Here is a 23,712-nt window from a genome sequence, read left to right on the forward strand (position 1 = left end):
GGGTTATCTTAAATCACTCACCATTGTTTCATACTCACCAGACCTGAAGGGACAGAGAAAAATGGAATCCTGAACTTTGCTGCATCCTATTAACATATCTTATTTGAAGAAATTCACCTCTGCTAGGTGTGGTCCCAGAAATCAAGAGCCTGAAGTAGGAAGACCCCAAGTTTCAGGGCTGTGAAGTAACGTTCTCTTTCCTCAAGGAAGAGAAAGAGAGGAGGGAGGGGCAGCAAGACGGATGGCTCATCAGGAAAAGACACATACACCACACCCGAGGGACCTTCGTGACAGAACTAGTTATCTCTCGGACTTCCATGTACACACTGTGGTGTGTGTGTGTGTGTGTGTGTGTGTGTGTGTGTGTGTGTGTGTGCATGCATGCATGCATGAGTTCATATATACACAATGAAAAGAAAGACATGGGGGCTGGGGATTTAGCTCAGTGGTAGAGCGCTTACCTAGGAAGCGCAAGGCCCTGGGTTCGGTCCCCAGCTCCGAAAAAAAAAAAAAAAAAAAAAAAAAAAAAAGAAAAGAAAGACATGTAGCTTAAAGTGTCTAGTCTTGGGCTGGAGAAGATGCCTTTCTTCCAGAGGACTTAGTTCAGTGCTCAGCACCCATGTCCCGTGACTCACAAGCTCCTGTAACTCCAGCCTCAGGATTCAACCCCTCTGGCCTCTGAGGGCACCTATACCCAGGTGCACAGGCACAGCTACACATAATTAAAAACAGCAACACTCTTCCATTCTGTTAGTCTTGAAAGAAGCAGGACGGGAGAAGATGCTTACCCTCTCTCTAGCCAAGCACGACTCAAGCTCATGATCCTCCTGCCTCTCCTAGTGGGTGTGGGAGTTAGAGGTGTACACCTGGCTTATGTGCTGCTGAGAATTGAGCCTAGGGCTTTATGCATGCCAGCAAAGTCCTGCTGACTGACCTACAACCCGGCCCTTGTCGTCTTCTGTTTCTAATGCCTGTGAGACCCTCCAATCACAGAGTAGGCAGCAGCCTTGCCAGAGCGCCCTGCTGCCCCCAGCTGCCCCAGCCTCCCAGTCTTTGTTGTGTACAACCTCTAACCTCCTCCTAGCACTGTGACCTTTAGGTGTCGCCACAGGACTGTGGTCCTCCCTGAGGAGAGAACTGGAGCTACCACAGCATCCTCAGGACCAGTGGCAGCCTCTGCTCTGCCAGCTTCATAGAGCTTCTCATGCAAGTGAGAGGTTGGGGAGGAGCCCTCGAGTGCATCCACAGGCCTGTCCAGCCTCGGTCCCTCCCCTATGGCTGCTGTTGGCTGTCTTGTTATTGTAAGAGGCTGAAGAGAATGTTCTCTCTGCTGGGTGTTGCTTTTCAGTGGAGCACAACCCTCCATTCTATCATCTCTTCTTGCCCACAGCATTCCCGTTATAGTCTGGCTATCTTCCCTGTGTTGCTGGTGGAACCAAGGTCCCCTCATGTTGAAGCATTGCGAGGGTATTAACTCATTAGGAGTAAATACCCATTTGTTCAAGTCAATCCTCTGTTTTTATAATGATCACAGCTGGGATTCCACCAAACTGGTAATTCTTTTAGGCCCAGAGCCTAGCAGCTTGAGAGCCAGTGAGCGAGTGGGGCAGCCTGCCAGTGGGTGAGGTCATCCTGGTAAGGCTGGCTTCCTGAAGCTCAGTGTTGGAAATGCTCCCCGGGTTGCAGTCACCTCAGCATGTTTCCTGTTGCCTGAGATGAGCTGGCCCTGGCCTGGATCTCGTGGGGATGGTAACAGCAAGGGCATGGCCTGCATCTTCTAGGGGCTTTCAGGCCTCCCTGGTGTTGCCCAAGCTAATCACGTTCCTGTCTGGGCCGGAGTGAATGCTGTAGGATGGGATAGGCCATTAGCTATGTGCAGTCATTAGCTTGTGATATGTGATAGAGCCTGTGGAGATCCCAGGCTCAGGAATAAGGACACTAAAACGTGTTAAAAACGTGAAATGGGAGCCTAAAGCAGTAGACCTATCAGCCATGTTTGTCTAGCATGGCAGTGGCAGCCGTGAGATTGGAATGTGGGCCTGAGACCTGTAAGTTCAAAGTTCTTCAACAAGGGCTAACAGGATAAAGCCCTTTACCGGAGTGCCGTCTGGAGCCCTGTCAAGACGGAAAGAGATAGCCGAGCACAGAGCTGTCCTCTGGCTTCCTGTATATGCGTGGAACTCCTTTCTTTATAATTACTAGAAGTGCCGTGGTCACCATCTGTCAGTATTCTCTTTCTACAGAGACAGCAATGGGCTTGCAGAGGGAGCAGTGATTCCGTTATGGTGGAGACTCAGGTTTGGAGTTTCTTCTGAGTATAGGCCTGGCCTTCACCCCTCATTCAGGACTTGGGAAGTCTTACAGCCTGACCCTGAGAGTAAGGGAAGAGCCCTTTGTCAAGTAAGACAGTTCCAGCTTGGATCTGATCTGTGACCCAAATCCTCTGATCTTATTACATCTGGCTAGCCACGCTTAGGACTTACTGGGCTGTGGGCTTGACAGCCGTCTGCCCTGTGCTGCATGTTGACACCTCTGTCTCGTCAGAGCAGCAGAACAGCTGCTGGAAGTCAGAGCTGATTCTCAATGTCCTATGCATGCCTCTCGGCTCGGGGTGGGTGTTCGTGCACTGGTTAAGAATGGACATCTGTACCCACTGCGGTGTAACTCAGCAAACTCCATTCAGAATCAAATTTCTGATGGCTAATGTGAGGCATGATTGGTAAATCACACCTAGTCTTCTGTATGGGTTCTGTATGGATAATTGGGTTGACATTTTTATGTGCACCAGGTACTGCACCGACACCGTGTGTTTAATGGCCTATGCAGTCATAATGACAGTTTGGGGAAGGAAACACTGTTCCTTAGTTTTACACACAGGGGAACCAAAGTGCAAATAAATGTGGCGCAGTCTTTAGACTTTCCAGGCTTGGGAGCGGAGGAGCAGGACTCCAGCACTGACGGTCTGCCTGCCTGCCAGACTCTGGGCTTTCCACTTTGTGGAAATAATTCCACCTTGTTTTTCATTTGCCCACTAAGCAGCTCATACAAGCCCCTGATTACCTGCTGATCTGGTCACCAGTGTTTGATTCCTAAGGTTCTGAAGGAAGACTGGGAGGGCCACAGTAGGCTGTGTCTGCCCTGGTCAGTGACGCAGGGAGAGTTTGAACTTGGCTCTCTAGATCCCTGTTTCACCCTCAGATGCCCACACTACATTCTCACTTGCTCACTGATCGCGTCCGGGCTAGCAATGACATCATTAATCATCACCAACCTTATGAAGACACTGCACTTCTTCACGGCACTGGGGGCCTCCCGGTGTCCTTGGTGTCTGTTCATTTTACCTTTGCGTGTTTTACAAGGCTACGTGCTCTGCTGTCCCTTCAGGTTTTTGACATCAAGTCTCTAAGTCATCGGTGCTGGCCTTACACTAGCATGAGTGCTAGCAACAGCACGCCTGTAGACGGCCTTGTTTGTTCATCATCACGTTCGACATTTCTAGAGACATTTCTATTATACGGGTCCAGCTTTCTCTCTGGGTTCGTATTTGTTCTATTTTAACATCTCCTGACTCATATATTGATAATAAATTTACTCGGATTCTCTGTATCTCAGAAAGGTCTTTGTTTACTTCCTACCTTGTAGGAAATTATCGTTACTGATTCAAAAGTCTGGATTTTTCCCCCTGCCCTGACACAAAGATATTATCTGGTACATGCGTACATGCTTTCTGGTCAGAAGTCTGTTGTTGCTTTACTTTCTTAACCTTTTAAAAGATTTGTTTATTTAATGTGTGTGAGTGTTCTGCCTGGCCTTCGGTGTTGGGCCCGTGGCCCTAGAGTTGTAGATTGTTGTGAGACACCATGCAAGTGTTGGTGATCGGGTCCAGAGGCTCTGCTAGAGCAGCAAGTGCCCTTAACCTCTGCTCGTCCCTCCAGCCCCGTGGGTCTTCCTTTTTCTGAATCCCCGGCTACAGTCTGTTCATGTGTGATCCCTCTGTCGTGTGTAAACAATCCTTCCTCTGTGCTCTCTGAGGTTCTCGGTGACTCAGTGTGCTTCATTATTTTTGGAAAAGTCTGTGTTTTAAATTTTGTAGTGCTGGGGGCAAACCCAGGGCTTTGCATATGCTGGACAAATGCTACTCTTTCATTTCTGTGACTCTGGGTGAGGGGTTAGAGCGCTTATGTATGTGCTCTCTTCTGCTTTGCCACCCCACCCCTCTAATTTGGATTGTTTATATTCCATCAGTTTTAAGTTTTGTTTGTGATGCCAGGAATTAAGTTTATTTTTTTTCCGTATGTGTATTTTGCTTGCATGTATAAATATGTACAGTATGTGAGTGGCTGATGCCCAGAGACCAGAAAGGGTGCTAGATCTCCTGGATCTAGTGGTTTTGAGCCACTGTGTGGGTGACAGGAACCAAACTCAGGTCCTATATAAGAACAACCAGTGCTCTTTCTTAACCCCTGAGCCATCTTCTCAGCCCTCTAGTTTAAGTTTTGATCCTTCAACCTAGTTGTGTCAAGTCTGCTGGGAAGCCTGGCCAAAAGCATTATCTCATTTCTGGTTATTGTTTTTTTATTTCTAGAAACTGCATTTGACTCTTCTGTATAATTTCCAGCTCACTCTTAAATTTGCCATCTGTTCGTGGGTAGTATGCAAGTTTTCCACTATAGCTGTAACATCCTAATTATAGCTGTACATCGCATTAATTAATTGTTACTATTTTAAATAGTCAATGAACACCTCCAATTCTAGTTCTGTTATTTTGCCTCTTTACAGTATGGGTTTTTGTTTGTTTCTTCTTTTTCTTTTTTTTCTTTTTTCTTTTTTTTAGATTTATTTATTATACATGAGTATACTGTAGCTGTCTTCACACACAGCAGAAGAGGGCATCAGATCCCATTACAGATGGTTTTCAACCACCACGTGGTTGCTGGGATTTTGAACCGGGGTCCTCTGGCAGAACAGTCAGTGTTCTGAACGATGAGCCATCTCTCCAGCCCCTTAGTTTCTTAACACATGTATATATTTCTTATAATTTTATAGTGAATACCAGATATCACATGTAGGACCAAAGAAACTGACTGAAGTGAATAATATTTGTTCCTGGAAGAGATACACGTGTGCTGCCTTTGGGGCTCTGAGCTCGGTTACGGTCTGCGGTTGCTATGATGGCTCCATGTTTTCTCCAGATGACACTTTGCTCAGCTCTCTAGTTCTCTTCTCTGCTTTAGGCGTCTGCAGGCTCTCCCTGCTCACTCCTCTCTCCTGCAGCAGATTCTGCTCTGCTTGTTTTGCTAGTGGGTAATTGCTGGCTGTCCTGGGGCAGAGGCTTCCCTCTGTTGATTAAGCCTCAGACTTAATCTATGTCCCTGCATCTCAGGGGTACAGCTTTCTTAGTGACCCTGTCCCTCCCTAGTGGTGGGTTCCCTGCTTTTTCTTATATCAAAAACTCTCCCCTTTTCCTTACCCTGTATCCTGGAGGCAGCACGATTTGCTGCCTGTGCCCTGAAACTGGAGGTTTTGTCCCTTAGGAATGAGGCTCCAGATGAGCTTCATGTCCTTTAAGCTGCACCTCCTCCCTAGGCCTGTGTTCTTTGAGCTTCCTCCCAGCCCTGCCTCTGGTCGTTCTCCTAGAGTGCCTGTGGAGACCTGAGAGGAACAGCCAGGGAGTGATACAAACTGCCTTGTGTCCAAGACTCAAAGGAATCTAGACTCTTTGTTCTAGAACATACATCTGCTTGAAAATATTTGCTGGTTTTTTTGTTTTGTTTTTTGGCCTCTGGGCCTTCTCTTAAGTCTCTATGGCAGCACTACACAGTGGTGACCAGTCTGTCTCTTCTCAACTCCATACCTCCCAGAAGCATATTGGTAGCTGAAATTAGCCATAGTAGGACTATCCCTACAGTATACAAAGGACATCGGGCTTTTCCCACAGGAGCCAGTTGCTGAGTTTGCCAGACTACTGTTTGGAGAAACTCAGGAAGGTTGGCCGTAGAGTTTGGTGCCTTTTGTGAGGGGCTCAGGGCCTCTCAGACGGTTGGGCTCAGCAGAGTTAGAGTGATACGCAGAGGATGCTCGGCTGCAGGGCAGTCCTGGGCTCTGTGGGAATCTAGCCCTAGTAGATCTCTATGCTAGAAGTGGTGTGAGTTCATGCTCCTGCCTTTTCCTCCTCCTTCCTTCAGACCGAAGCCAGGACAGCACAGCTGTGGCACTGTCAGACTCCAGCTCAACACAGGACTTCTTTAATGAGCCCACAAGTTTGCTGGACGGTTCTCGAAAGCTCCTTCCAGAGAAGAGGATCTCTGGGCTCAGTGCTCAAGCAGGACCAAGTGGTAAAGACCTTCCAGGGCCCACAGAGGAAAGAGGTAAGACGCCTAACTTGCTAAATTGGGCCTGCTTTGATCACCTGGGGCAGTCCAGGAAGAACTGAGCTCTGAGTTCTGGAAAAGCTCAGGCCCAGCCTGGCCTCCATCTTCATGGCCTCTGCTTCTTCACCCAGCATGCGAGTGGGAAAGTCACTCACCCCTCTAGGCCTCTGTTCACACTGGAGGATAGGAGTGTCCCAGCGCCAAACCCCAGGAATTGTGAGGATTAAATAAGGCAGCTTTTGAAGATGCTCTGCGACACTTGTCATACAGTGATGACACATTTCCCTGTTGGGAAGGCCATGTTCACAATGTCAGTGTAGTACGCCTGCCCTGCCTTGGTGAATGAATGGTTTTCAGAAAAAGTCATGGGATTCTGAATGTCACAAGTATGTTTTCTTTTTAGTCTGAATCATATCAGACTTCTTGGGAAATCTGCCTTTTTTGGGCAGAGAGCACTGATCTAAGCCTGGGATATGCCCAGCTCCCTTGGGATCCCTTGGCTCTCCTGTGTGGCAATCTACAGAGCCTTGCTTCTAAGTTAGCAGTATGATTATAGGCGGGCTGCGGTGTCCCTGCTGCCACTCCTAAACTGTGGCTACTTAGCCATAGATTCTCAAAGCTTCCTTTTCTGGTGTGTGTGTGTGTGTGTGTGTGTGTGTGTGTGTGTGCTGGTGTGCATGTGCTTGGCACACACGTGGAGGTCAGAGCACAGCCAGGTCTGCACCTTTTCTGGTGTGTGTGTGTGTGTGTGTGTGTGTGTGTGTGCGCTGGTGTGCATGTGCTTGGCACACACGTGGAGGTCAGAGCACAGCCAGGTCTGCACCTTCAACCTTGTTTGTTGTTTGCTGCTGTGCCTCAGGCTGGCTGGCCTGTGAGTTTCATGGATTCTCCTGTGTCCACCTCCTATCTTGCCACAGGAGCTCTGGGATACACGTGTGTGCGCTACTGTGTCCAGCGTTACATGGCTTTAGGCAATCTGGATTCAGGCCCTCATGCTTGTACAGCAAGTCCCTTCCTCATTAGTCTTCCCAAGAGCTTTCCCGTTCTTGGTAATGCCATGTATTTGCCAGAAAACCCAGTCCCATATTCAGATGTCCCAGACCAGACACTGCCTTCTAAGACACCTGAGAAGGAAAGCCTTGAGGCCTTTTCTGAGGCTGAGAAAGGGTGAGGAGGTCAGCCTTAGTCACTGCTCTCTGTTGCTTTCTGGGTGGGCTGGGTGGCCGGTAGCCTGCATCCTCTGGGGCCTGGGCCCTAACCTCAGCAGGTTTCTATGCAAGTTAGAGGCTCACTTGTAACTGTGGTGGTGGGCCAAGGCCATTAGAGGAGGATAGGACTCTTCTAGTTCTTTGTCCCTGGCTGTCCTTATAGGACTCTTATCAGATAGATTTACCTGTGCCTGGTCACCATCAAGAGACAGGTTAAAGCTGGGTGTGATAGTGCATGGCTTTAATCCCCACACTTGGGAGGCAGCCAGGACTACACAGTAGGACTCTGTCTTAAAAAGTAGCAAGGGGGTGGGGGTAAGGCTAAAGCCGCAATGTGGTGATGCATCTCTAACTGGAGCTCAGCAGGCTGAGGCGGGAGGGTCACAGGTTTGATAGCAGAATGAACACAGAGCACATTTTGTCTCTGAGAACCAGAAAGAAGAAGAAGTGCAGCCCTGCCCCACTTTCTTGGCAGTCATTGTGCTGTCCCCCTTCCTGTTGGCTGTATTCTGTAATGGAAATAAATGCACGTTAGGAAACTTAGAATAGAGAGGAGCACGTAACGTGCCTCGCACACTCTAGCACAGCACTGCTAGTTTTACTCTTAGACACGGAGACTCTGCTGATGTTCTGTGGCCCTCTGTGCTGTTAGCATGTCCCTGTAGACTTCCGTGTCAGTGACTCCCTCCTTGCGGTGGCACAGGAGCCTGACAGGTGTAACTTAAGGGAAGAAGAATTTATTTTGGTTCACACAGTTTGAGGGGGTGGGCTCTGCAGCGGAAGCTGTGGCGAGCGAGACTTGGTATGTCTTAGCAGATAGTCAAGAAGGTGTAAACTAAAGCCAGAACAGGGACCCAGCTATCACTTCAAAAGCTCGGTCTACCCAGCGTCCTCCCTCTGGGCACACACCTTCCTGAAGTGGCTGTGAAGCAAGCGTTCAAACGACTTAGGGGGTACATTTCCCATCCGGCCTCTTTGCATCCTGTGCGCGGTAGGACCTACTAAGGAGTGTGCTACCATCCTGTCTCTTTTACTCAGAACTGATCTGGGGGAAAGGGACATACGGTGCATTGCTGGCCACGGTAAGGAATGGTAGGTCAGAGCCAGAGGCTGTTAAGTGGTTGGCGGGCTTGAAGTGGCATGTTCTGTCCCTGTCTCTCCTCACTCCCAGCCTGCCTTAGGTGTGTTCTCGGCCTCTGTGCTGTCCTCTTAGCCCACAACTAGCTCTCAGCCTCCCTGAGACAGCCAGAGCCGCAGGCCAGCGCCCACTGAAATCTAACGCATCTCTTGACCTTGCATTCTTCTGGGCAGCCCTACCACCAACCTGCTGCTCCCTCCCATCCATACGTACCACGGACTCCGGGCCCTTGTTCATGCATTGGGTGCCCACTGAAGAGCAGACTATGATAGGTCCAGGTCCACTGCAGGCGGTGGATACTGAAGGGAGCAGGGTCTGCTTTCCCGATCCTGCCTAGCCCCGAACCTTCCTCCCTACAATGTCACCCAAGTGCAGATGGTCCGGTGTTCAAGAGACATTTACACTCGGGCTGTTTCATGTTTCTGGAGCTCTCCTCTGCACGAGTCAGATCTTCAAAGTATATGCTCATATTATGTAGGCAGAAATAGTAAAATGAGAGGGGGCGGGGAGACAGTACTTAAACACAAACTCCCTCTGTAGTATGTAAAACCCAAAGTGTAGCCCACACAGTGAACACTAAGACCTGCTGCACCATGGCCACACATGACCTGTACTTTCTGGTCACTAGTGACATTGTCTGTGGTTGACAGGTCTGTGCTGGTGTTCAGCAGTGTCCCTTCCACCCTTCCCAGGAAACCACTAGACAGAGCCAGTTCACCATGGCGGGCTGACATGCTTCTTAGAACACTCAGGCTTTGCTAGCCTTGGTACGTGCACTGGCAGCATTCTAAACCAGTTCTTGCCATAAAGACCCAGTTTGGGCTGCCTGGCAGTGTATGTTTCTCTCACCTTTGGGTGGGAGTACCGTATCATACCATCTTCATGCGTCTGGTACTGGGCTATTCCTTGACATCCTGGCCGGAAGCATCATGTGGACTTACAGCCATTTCTGACCCCTTTTCTTCTACAAGAAAGTGGAAAATTGCATGGTCTGTGAGGCCCAGCTAGCAGAGGGAGTGGATGTTTGGGTGAGGCAGCTCAACTCATCTTTCCTAGACTCTTGGGCCACTCAGAACTCTGAGCAACTGAATTGTAACTGCCAGAGATTGCCATTTTCTTTGGTCCTTCCGCTGTGTATACTGAACTGGACTAAATCCTTCACTCTGCCTGCTTTCCATGAAAACTGTGTTCCTGAGGCTGTATGTCTGAGCATTGAGTGTCATCTCTGCCCCCTGACCCCTGACCCCTGACCCAGGCCAAGGGCTGGATCATCATCCGATTCCCGGAGCCCCAGCTGGGACCATAGCCATTGTCCCACTGCTTGTGTTGAGCCTTGTTCGGAACACAGAGACCTCACGTGCTCATGGGCAAGACGATGGTAATCCTGCAAGGTGGGTGCCAGCTCTAAATTAGGGGTCCAGATAGCATCCTAAGCCCACAGAGAGGAGCTGACAGCACGGTATCATGGCAGCAGAGACCCTCAGGACTTCTGACAGTCACCCAGTCCACTGCAGATACTGGGGGAGCTGGGGTGATACCCTGGCCTTATCCCTAGCACTGCAGAGCAAAACAGGGTACAGTAGGAGCTAGAACAGCCCTACTAAGTTCTAGAATGGGCCCTATTAAGCTCTGGGCTCCAGGGAGGGAAACAGTTTGTGCCATTCCTCTACCTGAGGTAGGGAGACCCAAGAGAAGAAACACTGAGTGGCGTGCTGAGGTCTGTGGGCGGGCGAGTGAGTGAGTGGGGGGTGCGGGGGGGGGAAGCAGAGGTCAGTGTGTGTGTGTGTGTGTGTGTGTGTGTGTGTGTGTGTGTGTGTGTCCAACTGAAGTGGCAGTGGAGAGGAGGTGTTCTGGGAGCTGGGATAGCAGGGAGCTGGCTGCTCACTTCATTCCTTGACACAAAAGAACAACAGCGGCCAGCCCTGCCACATACCTGAGGTCTGCCTAGGTCTGCTGGTACTTGTATGGAGATAACCTGGAGCCTTGGTCCTTGTCCTCTTGATTCTGCCATATTAGGTTTCAGTTCTTGCCAGGCCTTCCTCGTGTTAGCAGGAGGGCTGCTGAGACTGTCTTCAGAATAGGTCAGACTGACGCCTTCAGACAGGCTGTGCAGGATATGCCAAAGTCAGGATACCTCAAGGCAGTGGGCCAGAAGCCACCGATCTCTGCGCCCTGGGCCAGAGAGCCTCCTCCACGGGCAGCCAACTAGGCTGTACCTCAGAAGGGGTGGTGTGAGGCCATTCAGCTCTGCCATCTTGAGGCTGATCCTGGGTCTGCCATGCTAACAGAGGGGCAGGATTGACCTCAGGTGTTGGACTTGTCAAGCAGGGACCGTACCTACCACACAGCACACCTGCAGCAGCTCAGAGAGGAGTGTTGGGTAGACCGTAGGCCGAGGAGCTTGCTGCCAGTAGAACAGGTATTTCACTTGCCAAGCCTTTTCCTGGCTGCTTGACTAGCAGTGGTGATGTCTCCTCCCCTGTGTGGGCTGCTTTCTCGTGTACCTAGACCATGCCTAATAGCACCTGTGTCACCACTCACTGGGTCAGAGCCAGAGCCCAGCTTGGAGCTCCTTCTCTCTGTCACCTCTGGGACCCCTGCTGGAAGCCAGCAGCACCTCCTGTTTCTTGGGGCAGGAGCCTGTGTGGCCACAGCCAGTAGGGGTAGAGCCAGAGCTATGGGGCTCTGTGTCTCCCATCGCTGGGTTCATTGCCCATCAAGCATGGGTATCAGCCTAGCTGTCCCCTGTCACCTTACTGAGCTCTTCCATTATTTGTGATAGACGGTTGCATAAAAAGAGCTCAAAACCAAGTAGCTTCTCTTCCTCCTCTCAATTGTAGGAAAAACGGAGGAGTCTTTGGAGAGCACAGAGGCCTTCCGGGTTGTAGAACCAAGCGTCCAGAAGCCTGTGGCAGATTCCTCGGCCTCTGCTTACATCCCCAGCAAGCCCGCAGTGTCCACGCCCCCTCCGTGGGATGGGAAGAAGAGGAGTGACCCCCTAGGGGAGCCAGTGGCTTTCCCTCAGGGGCTGCCAGCAGGTGCTGAGGAACAGCGCCAGTTCCTCACAGAGCAGTGCATCGCCTCCTTCTGCCTGTGCTTGAGTCGCTTCCCACAGCACTACAAGAGTCTCTACCGGCTGGCCTTTCTCTACACCTACAGCAAGACTCACCGGGTGAGAAGGGCCCTGAAGAGGGATGTTGGGTATGATGATGGCCACTTCATCCAGACAGGTGTACTGAAAGGCTGACAAGCAGAACCAAAACAGCTTGGAACTTTGGGGTCAGGGCTTGGGTAACTCATTTGGGAGGGATGGGGAGCAGAGCCTCAAAGCCAGAGCCACTCCAAACTGTGGTCCAGCTTTCCCTCTTTGCTGTCACCCGCTCTGGACTCATGGCTACAGTTGCCGGATCCGTCTTTGAAGCCCCTGCTTCCCAGATGTTGGGTGCTGCAGCCTCCCTCAGCCCTTTTGGAAAGCAACAGCTGTGCCCTAGTTGTCACTGCTCCCAGGGGCTTTCCAGTCAGACCCTTTCTTCTGGCTTTTAGCATTGGTGGAAGGATCAGAGTGACCTTCTTTTCCCTAAGTCATTTCTCATTCAAGAGGTGGCAGGGCGAGGTCCCCTGCCCCTGGTGCCTGTTCCTCCAAGGGGGTGGCAGGTTAAAAATGCACACATGAGCAAGCAGAGCAGCTCTGTTGTGACCAGCATGACAGAGAGGCTAGCAGGTTGCAGAGCAGTGGCCAGCCAGTGCCAGCAGCCCAGGAGAGGGCTGGGTGGTGAGGGCCAGGAAGAGCTAGCAGGACCTTTCGAGCAGGGTGGTTTATAAGACCTAGCTGTGAGGCCTGCCTTTCTGTGACTCCTGATTCACTGCCGCCCCTGTTCTGGGCCCCACCACACTCTAGATGTTTGAAGAACCAAGTAGGGTAGTTGTCTGGAGAAACAGACCCTGGCTTGGCACTGGTTATTCCTCGTCCCTGCAGTGACTCACGTGTTCATGTAGCTTAGACAATTTTCTAAGAGCTCAGTGGGTGAAATTAGCCTCAGCAGCCCTGGGGGAGGGAGAAGTTCAGCATTGTCAGTCTCTGTAAATCAAACAACAGTAGACTGGCTTGCCTGGCTGCCCTTGGCCATTGCTGCTGACCCCTATTCAGAAAAGCTGGGCTCACTCACGGCCTGGCCTACTTTGAGCAGTGGACCTCACCCCTGTGCACCAGACTTCTGTACACAGGGTTCTAGGGGTTCTTAAATTCCAACCAGCACATGTCTTCACTGCTCAAGAAGTGAGCTGCACATCTTCACTGCTTTAGTCACTCCTGCTAACCCTTTCCTCTGGAGAGCTTCAGAGCTTGGGGACAGAGCCTGTCAAGTCCCTGTGAGGGATCGTCAGTGTTCAGTCCGGCCAGCCGTGCTCAGCTCAGATGGCTCTTGTTCTCATGCCTTCCCAGCAAAGGCTGAGGCAGATGTGGGTGCAAATGGTCGGTATGGATTGTTACCCGGGGAAGCAGGGAGGAAGAGGTGCAGGTGGGAGGAGGAGATTGTAAGTCGTTACACAGGCCCAGCAAGCATTTATGCCCTGCTAAAGGCTTTCTCTGCATCCCAAGGGTGCTGGCGTGCAGGGTGTTTAGCATGCCCAGACATTGTTGAATAAAGTTGCCCCCTTCGTTGGATGAGAGTTGTTAAATAGATATTTCAGAGTTGTGTTAATGTCAGAATTAAGTAAATGCAAGCAGGGTTGCACTCCTGCCCTCCCCACCATGGAGAGGTAGTTGCGGAAGTGTTATAAGATCAAGACTATCCTTAGTCACAGAGTTTGAGTGTGAAGTCAGAGAGAACCAGAGGGATAAGGGAGGAGAAAAGACATAGAAGAGTGGAGGAGAAAACCCTAATTCCACACTCTAAACTCAACAACCTTCTCAGGCCTGACACTGCTACTGACTCTGTGCACCGATGATGTAATTGGGGGCTGTGGCTGTGGCCTTATTACTTTGTGTCTGGGGACCTGGGCTTCAGTTTACCAGGGCTGAGTGTTGGAACGAAGTATGCGTGAGGCCCGTGGTTTGCCCAGGACGCACGCAGTTAGCTCCATTGTTCTCCACTGCTAAGTGTGTCCTGCTCTGTGTGATCTTCCCACTTGTACTTTTCCCATGACTGTCCCTGGGTCGTTTGGTCTCTGTGGTGGATCATGCAGATGGACCCAGCAAACCCAGCCATGCCCATGAGTGTCCGCTGGCTCTTTTCTTAGCCAGTTCTAGATTGGGTTTCTTGGTTTGTGGAAGCGGAATGCTAGCCATGACTCTAAGAGATCTCTTGTGGGTGGACACTGTTCTCGGTGTTGACTTCCTGTAGAGACAGCACTGTAGGAAGCCAGTGAGTGTTTCTGGGAGGCCAGGTAAGCTCTGAGCCCTGACCAGGCACCTGGGCTGCCTTTCCTAGGCTGTCCTCGAAGGCCTTTGCTAAACCCAGTTGCCATCTGCAATCTGAGTGACAGATTAGCACCAGGCCCTACCGAGTGTTTGAATTAATACCTCCCTTTGCTGAGGGCTTAGCCTCTATCAGAGGGTGAGTCTTAGGTGCCAGCCCTGCCAGTTCCTCTGACGGACTGCAACTCACTGTAGCTGACTGTCAGAGACATTGGCTGGCAAGCACTGACCTCTTTCCACACATAGCTGTTTGGTGACAAACACTTCTCCAATGTGTGTATTTGACAGCGACGCTTTTTTTTTTTCAAATCTTACTTATAGGCTTAGCAGTGACTTTTTTCCTGCTGCTGTTTTGTGGCTTGGTGGCCTACTGGACTGTCAGGTGTCTGTCTCTTTTGGGATCCAACTGGCAGAGCTTCCCTGGGTTGGGTGGTTAACTGCTGCTGACCCCTTTGGTCTTTCTCCTGTCCCACCGGGTGCAGTCCTTATCTCACTGTGTGTTCTGAAGGAGGTACAGGCCCAGGCACTCTTGGAGGCTCAGGGCTGTTTTGTTGAAGGAGATGGTGGGGATACACAGAATTATTGTGATAATGGGGGTGGGTGGACAATGGCTGTCCTTTCTTGTTAGCCAGACCCTTCTCTCTTATTTGCATTTCTGTACCTCCTGCCCATGTGGCCACACCCTGCAACTGAGTTGCCAAGGGATAGGTCTTCCCCTGAGGCATCCCTGATGCCTATGTGCGGCTGTCCTCCCACCCAAGACTGATTTTGCTAAAAGGGGAAGATGAGGGTAAGCATATGTTGAGCTCCATGGTGGGCAGAGAGCCCAAGTCCTTCTGCCTTACACACACACCCTCAGACCTCAGCTAGGGAGCTTGTGCAGACAGCCACAAGGGCTCACTGGGGTCCACACTGCGGCTGGGGTGCACCCTCACCAATGGCTTCTCCCAGCCTCTCTTCATGAATTCCATCATGACTTCAGAACCAGAACCGCCTAGGAATCATAAGCATTAACAGTGCAGCCATGGCTCCCCTCTGAACTATAGCTTCTGTGTGCTTGACCATAAGGAATTGTTTGCGCCTAAGGACATGTTTTCCAAAAATCTTTACCTCAGTGCTACTGGTCTGTTCTGGATCACAGCTGGTTCTTCAGCCCTAGCCAACCAGTATCAATTGTTCCAGCACAGCAAGGGTTTCTCTTTAGTGGTCCTGTCTCCTGTTAACTATAGCCAGGTTATCAGCTCCACTGATCAGAAACACATACCCTTAATACAGAAACGTCACACAGAGTGTAGCTGTGAGTCTTTGCTTCCTTGAAAACCTTCACAAGCCTGGGTTGTATCTCAGCATCGTGTTCCAAAAGCCCACAGTGCAGCCCACAGAGCTCCGAGCACACAACTTTTCTAGCCCTAAGTTCAGACTCTTCCTTAATCCTCCCCGAAACATGGCCAGGTCTGCCACAGCAACTCTATCTCTGGTATTAATTTCTGTCTTACTGGGGTTTATTTCGGCCTACAACTCTCAGGCCACAATCCATCTCTGAGCCAAGTCAGAACAGGAACTGACGAAGCCATGGAGGACCCTGTGCCTAGTGATAACACTGCACAGTGAGCTGGGCCCTCCCACAGCAGCAGATTAGGAAATGTCCCCACAGACATACTTACAGGCAATTAATGAAGGCATTTTCTCAACTGTGGGTTTTCTTCCTAAATAACATTAGCTTGTGTTCATTGGGGAGGAGGGAGGAGGGAGGGCACAGATTGATTGTTTTTTCGACATGGAAATCTTTTGGGGTAATTTGGACTGGAGAACAGGGTCTCACCCTTTAGCTCAGTATGGCCTAGAATTTATTACATAAGTTCTTAATAGATAAAAAGCCTGTAGCTCAGGCTAGCCTCAAACTTGTGAGCAGCCTTCTGCCTCAGCCTCCCTAGTGCAGAGATTTCAACCCTCCATGCTCAATGTTGGACTCCTGATTGTGCACTGAAGGCTGCCTCCCTTCTGCTTGGAAGGGTCCTTTGAACCTTTGGGGCCAGAGGAGGTGAGAGACATTGCCAGGGGAAGGCTGCTGTTTTTCCAGTTCTTACTCGCTCAAAGGGATAGAGGCATGCAAGTCTAAAGGGCTTTGAACAACAGCATCTGTTACAAACAAGATTCTGAAAGCTTGGAAAATAGAACACTGTAGCAGCTAGTGAAGTCAGGGAGGAAATCAACTGGATGCAGGAGTGGAAAGGGTAGCATGACTATTTAGACAGAAAGGTCAGAGAAAGAAAACCTTTCAGCCAAAGGTGTGAATCAAGCCCTGGAGCCCTGAGACCCCTGAGGAAGCCAACAGTAAAGGCTTCCAGGTGGGTGGTACAGTTGCACACCCTACTGAGGTCAGACTGGGCCTGGCAGAAGTTGATGGCAGGGAGGAGAGCTGAAGAGGATATAATCACAGGCTGGCTGGGAGCCCTAGGCCCAGTCAGGCAACAGAAGTTTTCGGGGCATTGTTGCAAGTGAGGTTAAAGCCATTGTAATGGGGTGTGGGAGAGGGGGGCATTGTGCGGCCTTAGGTTGGGAGAGACAGGCAGTAGCAGTTGCCCTTTGGGGACTTAGGATCCAAGTTCGACTCCTTGAAGGGGCCTGAATGGAAAGTAAGAACAGACCATGAAGGAGGAGTCAGGCAGTGCTGTCCATATCATTCCCGAGAGGCTGGTGACCTCTGACCTGGGCTCAGCCTCTAAGGGGCTTTGCTTGGTGACCCCACAGGGCACTGAGTCCAGGAGAACATCTCCTCCATTGAAGAATTTCCCCAGGAGTAGTGGGAGGATTGTGTCTCCCCTGCCGTCCTCTGACGTGGGTGATGCCTGTTGCCTTTGCACATAGCATTGTTTCAGTTCTGCTTCTGCGCTCATGCACACAGGTGCCTTAATTACCACAACTTTAATGACCATACCACGTTTTCTCGGGTGAATGGGGCACACTTTATTTCACCAATTCTTTTTCTAAACATGGAGATGATTATCACTTTTATAATGATTAAAAAGGTCAAAATTCGTTTTAAGTCTGCCAGGTCTAGGATTTGGCTGCATTCTTGTCTTGCAACCTCAGTCCTGGGAAGTTCTTGGTGGAAATAGAGCCGGGATTCTCAGCCTGTGGGTTGTGACCCCTTTGGGAGTCACACGTCAGATATTTGCCTTACAATTCATAACAAAGGAGCAAAATTATGGTTATGAAGTAGCAGGGAATAATTTTATGGTTGGCAGTCACCGCGACATGAGGAACTGTATTAAAGGGTCACAGCGTTAGGAAGGTTGCGCTCCACTGATCTAGAGGGAGAGATCCTTTATTACTGGGTGACTCCAGACAGATGTGCCCTAGCTTCGTGACTGTCCCTACCTCCAGCATCCCTCACCAGCTGGAGGCCGCCATTCCAGCTCTGGCGCCTCCCCTACCCATGGAGCCTGGTCCTTCAAGGACTCCGCTAGTGGTCCGATGCCGAGGAGGCCGAGCAGGTTTACCTCAGGCTGCAGAGGGCGTTCTCCAGTGAGATCTCTACCAGCTGACTTTATCGTGTGTCCTGTAACTCATGAGTTACTTCTAAGCCAACACCTAAGGTACAGTCAGGTGAGGGTTGAGCCCAGCTGAGGGTCATCGCTGCCCTCCTGGGAACTGTCACACAGGCTGACGGCAGGACACTATGTACAGTTCAAGTGTGACTTCCACAGCTCTGCCGCCTCTCTTTACCTATAGGCTAATATCATGGGCATTGGCCTCTATGAGCCAGACTTTTTCTGTGGGACCAGTGAAAGAGACAGAGACACGGGACATCATCTAGGTCGTCCACACAGCAGTGGTGTGTGGTGTCTGAGGCCAGGGCTCCCTTACAGCCTTGGCCATCTGAGCCCTGCAGGTGACTCTGCTTCCTTCTCCAGTCATCAAGGACTACTGAGCTCCCACTGTGTGTGCAGGTTAGAAGGTACAGGTAGGGGTGTAGGCTGCCCACCCCTCCTGTGCAAGAGGGGGAGTCTAAGAGTTCTGGTAACGGAGGCAGCCAGCCTGCTGTGTATAGTATTGGAGTGATAGGAGTTTGGAACGAGCTAGCAGACAAACTCGGCAGTTGAGGTCAGTCCACGAGTATAAGACTGTCTGACTTGACTAGCACTGGTCTTGGGAGTAGCTGAGGCAGCCACCTCAGCTCCTTCTTATTTCAGACTGTACCAGAGCCTCCCAGTTCTTTGTTCTGGGCACGTGAGGAGCCTCCCTCCCTCGTTTCTGTTTCTTCTGCCTTTGCATCTCAGACTGTTGAGTTGACTGAGGCCCAGTGCCCTCCGTTTTCTGAAAGCCCAGAACCCACTTACCTGCCTTTCGTTCTTCTCACAGACAGCTGCCTCTTCCTGGGTCTGGGAGCTTGGGCAAGCTTGCAAACTTCCTTGGCCTCGGTTTTCTTGGTGTCAAGTGGGAATTCTGTACCTCAGGAGGAGTTAGGATGCTGCACTCACCCTACTGACATTACCACCCACTCTCACCTTGAGAGTACCACACTAGAACTGCAGGAAAGAAAGAGGCCCAACAAGAGTCCACCAGTCTCCAGCCCTTGTCCCACACACTGGGGTGGCACCAGCCAAATCCCCTGACAGCCCTTTGCGCTCCCATCTGGGCCTCAGGTGTAGATTAGCCGAGAGCTCCCAGGAGCCTCTGCACATTTTGTGCTTAGCCATCAGTCTGAGTTCATGCCTGTCTTTGGCAACCTCAACAACTGGAGAATGTGCTTTCCACCGAGCACGGAGCCCAGTCCAAGTTAGGTTTGGCAGCCAGTGTTTTTTGCATTCTTTGCGGGCATTGGGAAATGTCTCTTGCTGCCCCTTTATGAGTCAGGAAGGAGTGTGGATCCTCATCTGACAGCCACAGGCAAGCAGCCCTAGCAAGGCAGCCACCTCCTCCCCTCCCTGTCCCAGCACTGCTCTCTTCCATCCCCAGCCACAAGTATGTCTTCTTCTCACCTTGGTCTTCCTAAGGAGATGGTGGCTGCTGTGAAGACACTTCCTGAGCCGCGGTCTGTGTCCTTCCCACCCCAGACTGTCACTACTTCCTCAGGCCATCAGGACCCTGCCAACAAGTCCCTCAACGTCACGGTGCTGTGGTAACCTTTTCCAAGCCTGTGCAGCACAGAGCTGTCCACGTCCTGGATCCCCTGGGGTTAACTCACCTCAGGGGGAGTCTCCACAGGCTGTGTACAGAGTGCTTCTCTGCTTCCCAGGGGGTCAAGCTGGGCTCCTGCCATAGATAGTTCATCCCCAGGCCTAGAACAATCAGTCTGCTGCAAGCCATAGCCCAGGCTTCACCCACTTCACTGACCTCAAACTAGCTCACAGGTCTCCTTTGTGCCCAGCTCCTGTAAGTCAGGTAGAGTACAGGAGAATAGAATTACAGGTGGTGGGGTGGGGGCAGGGGTAGTGGTGGATATGGTTCAGGATTAGAATGCCAGCCTTTATGACCATGGTCCTGGGTTTGACTCCCAGCCCTGCAAAAATACATTACTGATTAAAAAAATAAAAAAAATAAAAAGAGGCAGGAATGGTAACCCATGCTTGTAATAACAGGGCCTGCTTGGCCGGTATCAGCAAGAGGACCAAGAGTTTAAGCCAGCCTGGATAGCTTAATGAGCATCTCAAAGTTAGGGCAGGAGGGGAAAGGGTCTGAGCTATAGCTCTTGTAGAGAAAGGGCTGGGCTACACCTCAGGGGTAGAGAAAGGGCAGGGGTAGAGAAAGGGCTGGGCTACACCTTAGGGGTAGAGTGCTTACCTGCTGTGTGTAAGCCCTGTGTTCAATCCCCAGTACTGCCCAGAAACAAAATTCCCCTGAGACTCCACAAGTGCTTTCCTGTCCTGTGCTCCATATCGTTCTCTGTGAATGTCTAACTGTGACTAGTTGGACCAGGCGTAGGGACTAACCATCCAGCCTAAGCATTGCCCTGAGAAGAACCTGACTGAGCTGTCACTAGGACCCAGCTTCATGACTGAGCATTGCTGTGTGTGCCTCGAGCTTCATTCCTAGGCTCCTGTATCCCCTGACAGTTTTGATGGGCGAGCTAGGCTGCTGTTGGGGTTTATTCTTTCCCTTTAAACGTGCTGGGCCTGTCCTGCCTCTGTTAAGCAGAGGTAATGGCAGTGGGGGCCCTGGGGAATGGGGGACAGTATGAGCTATGCAAGGGAAGGAAGGGTGAAGGAGCCACGGGCCTGAAGGCACCTTCACCTACCTCTACCTTTCAGGAGGCTGCAACAGGTAGCAACAAGACCATTGCCAAGAGAGCATGGGCCCAAGCACTGTGACTGAAGCCCAGGCCACTGAGGCCGCTCTACCACAGTGTATAGTAAGAAGGATTCCTGGTAAATGAGTATGGTTTGCATTCAGGGCTAATAGGGGTTTCCAGGAAATGTGGGCACTGAGTCTACATGGCACATTTTCAGGGTTGGGCAAGGTGAGGGGTCTCTATGCCCACTGCCTTATGTAATCTGATGCCCCATCCCTAAGTCAGCTGTGATCAACAACAACAAGAAAAATCACTTGCAAAGCGCAGTACTCAGAGCTCTCGTCCAGAGCCTGCCTCCTGGAGCAGTAGGATCAATGTCTGCAGGGCTACTGTTCATCACAATTTTTGCCAGTGCAGCCATGAAGAAGGGACCACCTGCCTTCCCATGGGCACCCTGCGCAGCCCACACACTCACTTCCAACCTACTTCTTGTTTCCCCAGAACCTCCAGTGGGCCCGTGATGTGTTGCTAGGCAGCAGTATCCCATGGCAACAACTGCAGCACATGCCGGCACAGGGGCTCTTCTGCGAGAGGAACAAGACCAATTTCTTCAACGTGAGTACTTGCCTTGTTGATTTCTGAGGCTGCTGGCTGCCACTGCGTCTCACTAGAGACGCACCCTGGTCAGGTGTTTGCATCACCCTCAGAGGGCAGACGGGCATACTGACAAGAATTCAAAACCGATAAGGGGCTGTGACTACTGAGTGACTAATAGCAAGTCAGTACTTCCTGTGGCACTGGGGAGAGGCATGGCTGAGCGCTGTGTGTCCTCTAGAGCCCTGGGTGTTCAGGGCCCATATGGGCAACCAGAGGGCTTCAGGCTTTGAACTCTGGAACAGGCCCATCTCCTCAGATGATCTTGTGCACCAAGAAGCTTCTCACTAAGGCTAACTCTCCTGCTTGAAAACTAAGTTTTTCCAAGGCTGGGTCTTCAGAGCCTTCCACCTATCCTTGCCATTCGGTGTGAGGGGAGAGAGCCTTCATGGTTGAGACATCATCCACCTTCAAGGGCTGCTCTTGTCTGCCTCCTAAAAGCATTTGCCTTCCTCAGCAGCTGCCAGCTCTCCCTTTCCACATGTGTTCGTTCTGCCCTACCCAGGGACAGTGGGCCATCTCTCCTCTCCACCTCAGTCTAGTTCTTCTCTGTCTGTCGCACCCCTGAACCTGGCTGGCTCCCACCTGGGTGGCCTTGGCATGTCACATGACCCTCCTAGCTTTGGTTTCCTTTTTATTTACCCTGATTTCTTGCTACTCCAAGAGAAATGTAAGGACAGGGTTTGCCTACAAAGATACTGACTGGCAGGAGGATCGTGGCAGAGCCATCTCTTTAAGGTGCAAACCTGCCGGGGCCCTCACTGAGAGCTAGCCAAGTGTATGAGGGCCAGTCCCATGGCTCATCCTTTCTCCCAGGCTGTAAGTTTGGGGTGTGTACCCCAACTAAAATTCCTGCCTGGGCACTGGAGTCTAGGACACTGTACATACTTGGAGCTCTGTATTGTTTATAGGTAGGTAGTAGGTGTCACTGGAAGTCAGGCTACATGGGACTAACTGTGAAGAGGGAGCCCACATAGCCCATACTGCTCCACACCAGGGTGCTTCTCTGCTCTGTGTATGTCCTTCCAGAAGACTTTCATAAGCCAGTGTGCCTGCTGTACACAGGAATAGAAGCACATACAGCCCTACAGTGCCGCCCTGAGGTTTGCTCTCTAGTGCTAATCTGTTTTCTCCCCAGTAGCATCTCTGTATTATAGAGCGTTCTTCCTATTTACCATTCACTGTGGTAATGATGACGACAACCAGGGCCTTGCCTAGGCACACTTACACACTCCGAGCTCTGCCCACACCCCACACTTACACACTCTGAGCTCTGCCCACACCCCCACACTTACACACTCTGAGCTCTGCCCACACCCCACACTTACACACTCTGAGCTCTGCCCACACCCCACACTTACACACTCTGAGCTCTGCCCACACCCCACACTTACGCACTCTGAGCTCTGCCCACACCCCACACTTACGCACTCTGAGCTCTGCCCACACCACACACTTACACACTCCGAGCTCTGCCCACACCCCACACTTACACACTCCAAGCTCTGCCCACACCCCACACTTACACACTCCAAGCTCTGCCCACACCCCACACTTACACACTCTGAGCTCTGCCCACACCCCACACTTACACACTCTGAGCTCTGCCCACACCCACACCTTTACACACTCCGAGCTCTGCCCACACCCCACACCTTTACACACTCTGAGATCTGCCCACACCCCACACTTACACACTCTGAGATCTGCCCACACCCCACACTTACACACTCTGAGCTCTGCCCACACCCCACACTTACACACTCTGAGCTCTGCCCACACCCCACACTTTCACACTCTGAGCTCTGCCCACACCCACACCTTTACACACTCTGAGCTCTGCCCACACCCCACACTTACACACTCCAAGCTCTGCCCACACCCCACACTTACACACTCCAAGCTCTGCCCACACCCACACCTTTACACACTCTGAGCTCTGCCCACACCCACACTTTTACACACTCTGAGCTCTGCCCACACCCCACACTTACACACTCCGAGCTCTGCCCACACCCCACACTTACACACTCTGAGCTCTGCCCACACCCCACACTTACACACTCTGAGCTCTGCCCACACCCACCCTTACACACTCTGAGCTCTGTGCCCACACCCACACCTTTACACACTCTGAGATCTGCCCACATCCCACACTTACACACTCTGAGATCTGCCCACACCCCACACTTACACACTCTGAGCTCTGCCCACACCCCACACTTACACACTCTGAGCTCTGCCCACACCCACACTTTTACACACTCTGAAATCTGCCCACACCCCACACTTACACACTCTGAGCTCTGCCCACACCCCACACTTACACACTCTGAGCTCTGCCCACACCCACACCTTTACACACTCTGAGCTCTGCCCACACCCCACACTTACACATTCTGAGCTCTGCCCACACCCCACACTTACACACTCTGAGCTCTGCCCTCACCCACACCTTTACACACTCTGAGATCTGCCCACACCCACACCTTTACACACTCTGAGATCTGCCCACACCCCACACTTACACACTCTGAGATCTGCCCACACTCACACCTTTACACACTCTGAGCTCTGCCTACACCCACACCTTTACACACTCTGAGATCTGCCCACACCCACACCTTTACACACATGCTTTTTTTCTCAAGACTTCATCAGTTCATCAATGTTGTTAACATTTTGGACCT

The 23,712-nt window shown here is 51.3% G+C and overlaps 1 protein-coding gene across 6 annotated transcripts in view; it reads left to right on the forward strand.

The window, feature by feature from the left end:
• The window catches only part of Cabin1 (calcineurin binding protein 1), a 122,042-nt gene that overhangs the window by 62,668 nt on the left and 35,662 nt on the right, over nucleotides 1-23,712 (forward strand). For 5 of the 6 annotated variants that reach the window (XR_015645094.1, XM_087598410.1, NM_053575.2 and 2 more), the window contains 3 exons: nucleotides 6,186-6,368; nucleotides 11,558-11,889; nucleotides 20,870-20,983. Coding sequence is in view for 4 of the 6 variants with exons in the window: in XM_087598410.1 (XP_087454536.1) it covers nucleotides 6,186-6,368; nucleotides 11,558-11,889; nucleotides 20,870-20,983 (629 nt within the window). In the remaining 2 variants the exon portion in view is untranslated. Of the gene's footprint in view, nucleotides 1-6,185; nucleotides 6,369-11,557; nucleotides 11,890-20,869; nucleotides 20,984-23,712 lie in introns of those variants that run through there. The other variant, XR_015645095.1, reaches the window with a different exon arrangement.

This window comes from Rattus norvegicus, chromosome 20 (assembly GCF_021556685.1).
Source record: "Rattus norvegicus strain SHRSP/BbbUtx chromosome 20, alternate assembly SHRSP_T2T, whole genome shotgun sequence".
In the NCBI taxonomy this organism is placed as follows: Eukaryota; Metazoa; Chordata; class Mammalia; order Rodentia; family Muridae; genus Rattus; species Rattus norvegicus.